This window comes from Anopheles merus, chromosome 3L (genome assembly GCF_017562075.2).
Source record: "Anopheles merus strain MAF chromosome 3L, AmerM5.1, whole genome shotgun sequence".
In the NCBI taxonomy this organism is placed as follows: Eukaryota; Metazoa; Arthropoda; class Insecta; order Diptera; family Culicidae; genus Anopheles; species Anopheles merus.
The window spans coordinates 38,886,871-38,896,835 of NC_054085.1; the positions used below are offsets into that span (position 1 = coordinate 38,886,871).

The window sequence follows — 9,965 nt, forward strand, 5'->3', positions numbered from 1 at the left end:
TTGAACTGAACGTTGGCCAGAAACACCAATCTTTTGAACGCAACGTCTTTTAGAACGATTAATTTATTCGCCGGTTTACGCTTAACAATAATTGTGATAAAATAATAAGTTAGTATCGGTGCTAGATAAAATATAAAATAAACTTTGTTCTTCCTCATCATCACACGCTCGCACGCACACCCTGTGCTGGCCCCGACCCAGACAGTTTGCCAAAGTGGGGGGACGGAGACAACACACAGCCGGGCGGTAGAATTGGAAGCGGAATGAAAATGCTTTGTGAATCTTTGTGGAATGTAAACCCTCCTTCCTGTTGCTGTTGCTCGAAAGGTTCTTACACTACTCGCCATTGCAGTACACTCGTGTCCATACCGCCGGCCGACAGAAGACGGACGCCATCGTGCATAAACTGTACCGCAGTTACATGGCTGCTGTGTCCCCTGTAACTATGCGATAACGACTGGAAAAGCGATGGCCAAAAGAAGACAGTTTTTCAATACAAACTCTTCTCTCTCTAGCGAATAAGTTCCATCTCTTACCTTTGGCTGCGATGCTGGGAAACTAAACAGTCGAATTTTGCCGAAATCATCGGCACAAACCAGGAACTGCTCCTCGCCGTCCTTGCACACACTGTTGATGTCCGTGCCGTCGAAATTTTCCGGCCAGATGCCGATCGTTTCAAAGCTGACCGAGCAGTTCTGGGTGGCCCATTCAAGGTTCTTCACCGTGCTTTGGCTCGTTATTTGGCGGCAAAGCGTGGGATTCCCTGTGGGTGGACGAATCGAATTAAAGAAATTGACCGGACTATACACGACATGCACGAGCACGAAAGCTTACAGTATAGTAATTCGTAGTCGCCCGAGTTCGATCGCAACACTTGACTGTCCTTCGACCAATCGAGATGTGATATGAAACTAGAATGACCCTGCAAAGATAAAGTAGAAGTTACATTGGTATTAGACATGTATTGCCCGTTGCAATTCCGCCTGTAGCCACTTACCGTGCACTTTCCAATCTTGGAAAACCGGTGCGCCACTTTGGTGCACTGGTAAATGTAGATGCAGTTGTCTTTGGAGCCGACCGCCAGCAGATTACCGTCGGGTGAGAACTGCATGCACTGTATCACCTCCTGCCCGTCCGTGTACGTGGCCAACAGCTCCCGGGTTACGATATCGAACACCGACCAACGGCCACCGACACCGCCCGCCACAATCACGTCGCCCGCATTCGCTATCTGGACCGCGTGGATCGGTTCACCGATGTCCTTGCTCCACACGACCGAGTGCGACAGCGAGTCCCACAGCTGCAGCAACCTGTCCCGCCCGCCGGTGACGAACTGTGCCACCTGCGGATGCGTTGCCAGCGACCACAGAATGTCCGTGTGGCCCATCACGATCGGCACGAGGCTGAGGGTAAAGTCGCCGGAAAGTATGCAGTTCTTCGTCGTACCGATGAGCAGCTGCGAGCCCTTGCCCTCCGCTACGACTCGCACCGCTCCGAAGTGTGCTTCGACGATCTGTTCCGCCTTGATGTGGAGCGCGTCGTCGAACAGCAGCAGCAGTCCATCCTTGCCGCCCGTCACGAAGCCCCCATTGCGCAGGGCACAGATCGAGAACACCGGTCCCTCGTGCACCTTCTTCAGGAAGCGACTGATAACGTTGGTGCCCCGCTTCCACACGGCCAGATTGCCGCTCGAATCGCCGGTCACGACGTCGCCCGTCTGCGTGAACGAGATGGCCGTCACGTACTTGGGCTTCTCGAAGCTCTCGAACACGCCCATCCGCTTGTACAGCATGCCGTTCTGGTCGAGCGACCAAAAGGCGATATGATTTTTCCCTATCGTAATGATCTGTCCCTTATCAAGGGGGTGAAACTCGACCGCCACCACCGTATCGACCGAGCACTTGGTTTCGGTGATCTTGCGACCGCCTTCCTTCTTCTGCCAGTCCCAGATGGAGATGATCTTGTCCGGCGAATCATCGATTGCGGCCAGAATGCTGCCACTGTCCGCTCGGCTGAAGGAAAGGCAGTTGATGGAACCGGTAAACTCGCCGCAACCGATCATGTTGAGCGTGGCCAACGAGACCGAGTTCCAGATGAGGATGTGAGGTAGCGAATCGCGCCCTTCATGCCCACCGCACTGTCCGCTGGCCACCAGCAGCTTGTTCGGATGGACGGCCAGGCTCTTCACGTCGTCCGTGTGGCCAAGGTAGTGACGCTGCGTGTGCTCGTCCATGTTGTACAGGATGACGACGGCTGCCACAAAGTACACCATCTCGCCGGTCGGCAGCTGGTACAGATTGGACCGACAGTCCTTGCCGCGGTAGCCGTAGGCCCAATCGAGCCGCAAGCGTCTGTTCGGGGCCGGCTGCACCTTCGTCAGCTCGTACGTGGACAGTTGTGCTTCGGGAAGGTGAATTACGATCGGCCGTCCGCTGATGTACAGCTTCACGTACTCGTCGTCCTCGTTCTTGCGCTGCACGTACGGATGCGTTTGGCCCTGGCGGCTGGAGTTGCCACTGAGATTCAGCAGTGATTTGGCCGAAAACCTCGACATGCTGGAAGGGGAAAGCATGGTACATACGGTTAGTGAGACAAACACGTTGAAGGGCAATTTAACTAGCCAGCGAATGAGTGCTTTCTAGCCGTAATAAATCCCCACAGTAGATAAGCTTCTAATGCAAGATTTGTGGCCATACGAAAGATTAATCTTATCAATGCTAAGGCAAAGAAATCCGGATCAAAGGTAGCCCTCCTAGCGCAGCCGGACATCATTGTTGCCGTACCTTCCACTGCTTCCGGTGCCGCTCGGGCTGCCGGGTGTGCTGATGAAATCCCCCGTCGAGGACCACCGCTTGCCCATGCCGCCGGACGACGCGAGCAGGGCATGGTGCGAGTTGGCCACAGCGGACGCATTCGGTTGCCGCGGCGAAGGGGACGGGGCGGGCGAGATCGAATGACTGCTCATCGAGTCGGAGTGCAGCGAGCCGTTCGAATAGTGGATGGCCTTTTGCGCGAGGTTCGTCTTTACGCGGGACGGTGAGCTGGTCACCCGCGACGGGACGCGGCCGAAGCGTTTTTCATCCACGGTGGAATTTACTGAAACGCGAAATGAATAGTGATAAGGAATTAGCATGCTTTTGTTGTAAACCACCCCCCCTGTGGGAGAAGGCAGCGATCCCGCGATAATAAATCATTTACGGGTTCGCTGAGCGTGGGTGTATGTGTTTGTGTGGTTTTAAAAATAGCCAACTGTACACCTACGCCTCGTGAGTGTGTTGCGGGAGAAGCGAAAACTCTTGCTGGATAAACTATTCTGCCCACTGGCGGAAACGTTATCGCTGACCGTATGATGTCCGCCGCTGCCTCCTCCCGCACCGCCCGCTGCAGGCGTCCCGGTGCCACCGCGGCCGCTGCCACTCGTGCTGTTCTCGTAGCTGTTATCTATCGTGGCCAGCCGACGTAATACATCGGCCAGCGTGGACTTGAGACAGACGATCTCATCCTTGTGCTCCAGTACCTGCCGCTCGAGATCGTACACTCGCTCCACTAGGCCGGCCTTTTCGGTTTCCAGCATTTCCACTGCAATGAAGAGAGAGAAAGAGAGAAAACACATGCACAGCGTTCGATTAGTTCAAGGACACACGTTCACACTGACCTCGGTAATCCACTGCCTAAAAGTGGGTCAGAATGGGGTGGCAAAAGGGTATTTAAGAAGAAGAAAAACAAATTTACGCCATTCTTTGGAACCGTTCGACACATCCATCGTCTTCTTTGCGGTGTCCGCTGTTGACAACACGGGCTGTACTGCGGACATTTGGTCATTGGTTGCCTCCGCCAACCCCCTGGGCGTACGAGCGGAAGGTGTTGGTGGTGATGATTGAGCAAATACTACACACCGATCGTCGTTACACAACGCGACAACAAGCAAACACTACACCACATCGAGGGGAATGGTGATGATATGGTTTGACGCGCTACGAGCAGCCCGTCAGCACTGTGAGGCACATTCTGAGCAACGCCGGTATCCGCAGGATAACGAAAACAAAACAAGACACCCGAACAGGACAACACAAACACGTCGCCGTGCGTAAAACGGGCAGATGACAGCCGGGCTCGCCGTCACACGCTCGTGCTTTCGGGCAGCGCCACACAACAGCCGAAACGGGGAAAAGTACGGTCTACTTGTGAACGTATTTCCCCGTTTTTTCGCGTAGCTTGGCGGAACATGCGCGCACACTCTACTCTAATCAACCCACTACACAGCACGGTGAGGCTCGTACAGCAGCGGCGAGTGCTATGGAATTCGCTGTGATACGGCGTGCCTATAGACACCCTGCTGCTGCTGCTGTTCCTGCTGGACACTCCGCGCCCGTGACGGTGGTTTGTTGTGGTGGCTTGTGTGATGTTTTAGATAGGGCAGCTCGTACGTTAAGGGTGCACAAGAGAGAGAGAGAGAGCCACGGCGGTGGCTGCAGTCCAGTGTGTCTCTTGTTGTGTTTTGCGCTATTTATTATCACCATCGCCGCCGCTCTATCGTACTGCACAATCAAAAACTGTACGGTGATGCCGCATGTTGCCCCGTCATGTCCCTCCTTCGAGAGATAGCCGCCGGAGAGAGAAAAGGGGGTGTGCTTGAGAATGCCCGAAAGATTGCCTCCGTCCGTGTGGGTGGACTTGGAGCTGTTTTTGGGATACTTAGAAAACGAAACGCTTAAACAAATGGCAATTTGTTATTCGCTGTTTTCTTGGTGGATGCTGCATTTGGTAAACGGCTATCAAACACACCGGTCCCCGCGTCGGACAGCTGTCGTAGGCGTTGGTTCGCTACAAGTACAGAGGATAGCTAAAAAGCATGAGAGCGTGCGTTTGCTTGATACCTACTCACCTGAAAATTCATGCAAATTTTTGTATGACTTTTGTGCCCGGCTGTGGATGTTGTTGGTGGTGTTGCCGCTGCTGCTGTTGCTGCTGCTGACGGTGGTCGTTGACTGTGTCATCTCCAGTACCTGCTCATCCACCTCCTCCACGCTGGTGGACATTATGTGATGATGATGATGGTGATGTTGATGTTGAGTCGACATCATGGTGGAGCTTTTAACAATATCCCCTCCTCCTTCGCCAGTCGTAGCAGCCGTTTCCTGGTCAGTTTCGTTGCTCATCGCTGGGTGCGAAACCTTTTCTTTTTTGTTGGCTCTACTAAAACACAAACACACACAGACACATGCACATCCACCGGTGTTAACAGCGTCAAATAGATAAACTTTGAAGGTTGGTGTAATGTTTTTTTTAACTCCCTTCTTCTATTTCAACCCCCTTTTACCACGGAACGGCCCTTTTATGATGGATGGAACCGTTTTTTTCGGTGATCACACTATCGCTACAATCAGTGGGCGATGAGCAGCAATGGGTGATTATACTTTGATGGATCTAGTAACCGCGGCCTGCAGCAGCAGAACAACGTGCGACGTGCCCCTCCTCCTTTCCTTATTATTTGATGCGTTTTTTCGTGTGTTTTTTTTTGTCGCTATTAGTTAACACATCACCGGGAAGTAGTGGCCTTCGGATTGTTTGCTTTCGACCAACGCGTCGTTGCTCGCCAGCGAAAGCTCTCCAGACCGGTCCGGTCGCTTTGCGTACGACACCAACAGAGTACGACGACGGGGCTCGCCGTTCGTATGGGCTGATGGTTCAGCTAATTCACACATCGAATGACATCATGGCATGGCCAAACATGGTGGGGCGACGAGCTGGAATACCATCACCATCATCGTTGTACCCCTTTCAGCCGCTTTCTTCGCCACCTCGCTACCGTCCGTCCGCAAGCTTTCCGGTGGACATTTTCCGCCTCCGGACGACGGTGTGTATTATTGGTCGTACGCCGGCAAAAAATAATACTAAAATGCCAAACGTGTACGTGTCTCGTCGTTGCCGGGCGCCGGGGTGTGAATATTAATGGCTTTTGGGGTCAATTTTGGGATGCGTTTTCGCGGCGAGCCGGGCGTTGCTTTACTGGTGATGGTGTGTGCGCAGTGATAGCATCGCGGAAATTTAGGCACGTTCGTGATTGTGTGCTGCGCGCTCGCTCTCGCGGATCAGGCTACCCCCGTGCTGGTGATAACGCGGCTTCTGACCGCGAACCGAGCGGTTTGTTGTTGTTTAGATAACACTCTCCACCTCACCCAGCGCGCACCAGCAAAGCTTCACACAACGAAGCGAACGTTTTAACTTCACCGGAATGAATGAACCGGCCAAGGCAGGTTAGCGCTTATGGTTGTTGCTCTACTTTGTCACGTCACAAGAAAATTAAGTAGCTCACAATTTCCCATGCTTAAAATGCGCTCTCCTTTCCCTGAGATGAGAAGAGATGAAAACGACCCAGCTCACACGCTGGTTCTGTCTGCTGGTTCGTCGCTGCCGTCTTTACAGTGCTGTTGGCACAGTTTTTGCTTTCCTTTCCACCCCTGACGGAGCGGGCGGACGGGTGAAGCTTTTCCTTGCCTTTTCCGTTGTACCGTTACCGGTATTTGGAGCTCTCCTCCTCCTTACGGAACACGCGCGCAAGAGATGCTGGAACGCAATGGTGGAGAGAAACGAGCTCGGGGCTCTGCGGAATTTCGGTACGAAGTATGGGGCGTGTTTTTTGTAGCGACTTCGTCGTTAGACTGCTATTAGTTTCGGCTCATTTTTTGGCAAACGGCCACACCACTACCGATTCCGGTATTCACCATCGACGAAGAAGATGAGCACGAACTGCTGCTACTGCTGCTGCTGCTGGAATGTCGTACGGTGTGCGGCGGAAAGTGGGACAACTATGCTGTTTTCCAGCGACATTCCACACACCGCTCCCCCGGAACAGTCACCGTTTCAGACACGTTTGTGGAAACCCCACAACCGGGGGGAAGACAGTGAGCAAAAAAAGTATCACATACACACACACTCACACAAACACACGCACTGGACAATGCTGCGACAATTGTTCGAGCTTTCGAAAGCTTGTGCTGAATGAAACACCACTCTGTAAACACTCGGCGATATGGATGCGTCTTTTGTTTTGTCACCAAATATTTACACTTAACACGCGTCGATGTTTCGCTTAATTAAGGCAACGATAGCCCTGTACCCTCTCTCTCTCGCGATCCCTCCCTTGCGCCGTGTATACGTTTGACTGCAAAGCAAAGTGCACCACTTGAGAGAATGCTTCTTGATTTATACGGCGATGGCTCGAGAGTGCTTTTTTTGTCACACAAATTTGCACACGAAGCGGCCCTTTTTATGTTTATACGCACACCGCTGAAACACAATTGACCACCTTTCCTTTCAAACGCTCCCGCAGCGAAACGACACACGATACGATAAAATTCCCCTTTTTCGGTACTCGGGCAGCTGGAGAGCCGTACGCGCAGCTAAAAATCGCGATGGCTTAGGAGAAATGCACAGTGCACTGTGTGTGCTCTATTCCCGTGGGACGATTGAAGCTGAGTGGCGATCACACGCACACCATCAACCGAGCACCCGCTTCGCAGGTAGTGTGCGCGTAGCGGTGTGTATACGGACGCACCTTACATTGTTGTAACGCACACACCGGTAAACGGGCAAGTTCGCTTACCTGCGCGTATGGTGCGAGCGAAAGAGCAAGCGACAGCAAGGGCTGCTCCCTTGCAGGCGGTGCTGTCTTTCTCTCGCACCACACACCATATGACATTTTCTAGCGAAGCCAAACGGCTCAGGGAACAGGTGGCTTTTGACCGTTAGGGCGTTTTAAAACGTGGCTCTTTGTATCCTTTTATTGTGGAAGCCTTATTTGGCGCCAGAATCCTGTGTGCTTCTCGCGGCCATTTTTAAACTGGTTCACCTTTCAACATTTGTCACGTGATTAAATGACCCTCACAGCACAGCGCAAGAAGGTCGGAGCGCATGGAGTCACATGACGAGCAAGGATCACTTCAAGGATATCGCAAAGAATGTGATTTTTTTAAATGAAATTCCTACCTAATGATTGCACCCGATGATACTTTATCATCTGATCGACGTCCTGGCACTTCTGCTCCCCACGAGATCCCGACGCTAGCTCTTTCTCTCTCTATCTAACGGCAGCTCAGCTTCACCCAAGTTCACAAGGTTATGCGCTGGCACGGCGCGCTGACCAGCAGCCACAAATTGAGGTCACCGAAAACTGTGCTCTGTGTGTTTGCGCCGGATGAACGATTCTGCTCGGATCAACGACGTATCCCCTGCACTGCGATGCTGTTGGCGATGATGATCGTTGGCCACTGGCGCAGCGCACAAACAGCGCAAGCCATAACGGCCACGCGCAAGCCCCTGCCAAAGAGTGTATGTATTTATGGTTGAATTGAACCTCTTTCCAAAAACGGTATTGAGCGAAAACCCGAAACCCCTTTTACTTAGCTCCTCCGCCGCCGAACGCTGATCATCAGCCAACCCCTCCCTTCCCGCCAATTCCTTCCCATGCACAGTCCAGCAGTTGGTTGCTGCTGCTGGGTGTTGAATGAATTGGTTTGGCCAATTTGGCACAACATATACGCGTTGTCGAACGCCAAAAGGCGAGATGTGGTGCCTTTGCTTGCACACACATGACGCGACCAGTCTTACCTTCCCGCTCTAGCTGCCACGCGAGCGGCCGTATCAACACAAAACCTTCCAGTTCCTCACGCACCGCTGACCTTTTGGAAGTGCGCGTGAACCATCATCATCATCAGCCGCAGCAGCAGCAGCAAGCTGATCTTGGAAGGCGCTTCACGCGCTACCGGACGCCTTTGGTGATGTCAAGGTTAAGGGTCCGCCGCTACGGGCAATGTTTACTTTGGTGGGGTGTGCCCTGGGGCAGCCACACAGCGTGATAGAGGGAAGAAGAAGTTTAAAGATTAGGTTGATGTGTGGCCCATTTTATTGACCGCCGTTGCGCGAACTCCATCGTTTATTACACATGGTTTGGAAGTAATTACATCGCATCTATTGTACTCTCGCCAAAGCGCGCGCGTGTGTGGACACTTTAATGGCTAATAAAGCATTGATCGGACATAATTGAATGTATTTTTTTTTGGGGGGGAGTTGTACACGGTCGTCCCACCAGCGTTGTTTTAGTAGCCTTTCCAAAATGGTACGACCTAAGTGCGCTTGCTCTTCTTGGTGATGTTGATCTGCACGATGAAGCAGCAGGATTCGCTGTTCTCGCCGGTCAGCTTCCACTTCACGTCGTAGTGTTTCTGTGGGAAGAAGTTAAATCACCAAGATGGCCTCGTGTAATGGAAGTAAAGTTATGGTTCCGTCTACCGTTTACTACCTACCGGAGGGTAAGACTTCTTGATGGGCAAATCGTAGGCGTACGTTTGCCGAGTGCCGGACACCGTGGGACACTTGGTAGACTTGCAGGCTGCCGTGTCCATGCCAACGAAGGGCAGATCAAAGTTGGGCTGAGTCCAGGACACATCGGCAGTCAGCTCGTTTGCGGCAAACTCTGAAACGACGGAACGAAGCAGGATGGAACCATATTAAAACGACTGGACATTGGAGTGGTTCTGGACATTGATCGTCGCACATACCGGGGGTAAAATCGAATGATATGCTAACGTTCGTTCCACGGTACACGGTGCAGGCAACTCCTTCCGCCGCTTCCGGGCAGGGCGTGATCGAAACCTCATGGATTGTACATTTCTCTGTTTTTGTTGTCGGAAATGAAATGGAATTAACGTACAAAAAACTCTTGTAGGATTGTGAATTTCTGAGCCACTCTACCTTCACCGGGACATTTCTTAAAGTTCACTACTTCTGCCCAAGCCACATTGAGGCACAATGCCACAATAGCGACTGTTTGAAAGTACTTCATTTTCACTTGAGAAGGGACACACGGACTCACGCCAACAGTGATGCTGCTGCTGCTAGCAATCAGTAAAGACTGACATGGCAGCCAACAGATCATCAGCGAGGCAGATGGCGTTGTTCAGAGT

At 52.3% G+C, this 9,965-nt stretch overlaps 2 protein-coding genes across 6 annotated transcripts; both read right to left on the reverse strand.

The window, feature by feature from the left end:
* Positions 1-47: 47 nt before the first annotated feature.
* LOC121598370 (echinoderm microtubule-associated protein-like 2) lies at positions 48-8,320 on the reverse strand. 5 transcript variants are annotated; one of them, XM_041925079.1, is made up of 7 exons: positions 4,886-7,476; positions 3,262-3,579; positions 2,784-3,096; positions 998-2,555; positions 835-922; positions 537-763; positions 48-457 (listed from the first exon to the last, which is right to left on the reverse strand). In XM_041925079.1, exons 1-7 carry the CDS (start codon positions 5,157-5,159, stop codon positions 332-334), a joined length of 2,904 nt encoding a protein of 967 aa, XP_041781013.1. In that variant the 5' UTR covers positions 5,160-7,476; the 3' UTR covers positions 48-331. The 5 variants fall into 5 exon arrangements, with proteins under 5 accessions (XP_041781013.1, XP_041781016.1, XP_041781012.1 ...); XM_041925082.1 differs by lacking the exon at positions 4,886-7,476 and adding an exon at positions 7,990-8,320 and having other exon boundaries at positions 835-2,555; XM_041925078.1 differs by having other exon boundaries at positions 835-2,555; positions 4,886-7,478.
* A 562-nt stretch (positions 8,321-8,882) lies between these two features.
* LOC121598373 (MD-2-related lipid-recognition protein-like) lies at positions 8,883-9,952 on the reverse strand. The gene is made up of 4 exons (XM_041925088.1): positions 9,754-9,952; positions 9,561-9,674; positions 9,306-9,475; positions 8,883-9,224 (listed from the first exon to the last, which is right to left on the reverse strand). The coding sequence occupies exons 1-4, from the start codon at positions 9,935-9,937 to the stop codon at positions 9,126-9,128; spliced, it is 567 nt and encodes a 188-aa protein (XP_041781022.1). The 5' UTR covers positions 9,938-9,952; the 3' UTR covers positions 8,883-9,125.
* Positions 9,953-9,965: the final 13 nt, after the last annotated feature.

Coding starts and splice junctions, on each gene's coding strand:
- LOC121598370 (XM_041925078.1), bottom strand. CDS start 5,159: ATGAGCAACGAAACTGACCAGGAAACGGCTGCTACGACTGGCGAAGGA. Junction 3,580..4,885: donor AAATTTGCATGAATTTTCAG/GTGAGTAGGTAT, acceptor TCTTCATTGCAG/TGGAAATGCTGGAAACCGAA. Junction 3,097..3,261: donor CCGCAACACACTCACGAGGC/GTAGGTGTACAG, acceptor TTCGCGTTTCAG/TAAATTCCACCGTGGATGAA.
- LOC121598373 (XM_041925088.1), bottom strand. CDS start 9,937: ATGATCTGTTGGCTGCCATGTCAGTCTTTACTGATTGCTAGCAGCAGC. Junction 9,675..9,753: donor TAAGAAATGTCCCGGTGAAG/GTAGAGTGGCTC, acceptor CAACAAAAACAG/AGAAATGTACAATCCATGAG. Junction 9,476..9,560: donor ATCATTCGATTTTACCCCCG/GTATGTGCGACG, acceptor CCGTCGTTTCAG/AGTTTGCCGCAAACGAGCTG.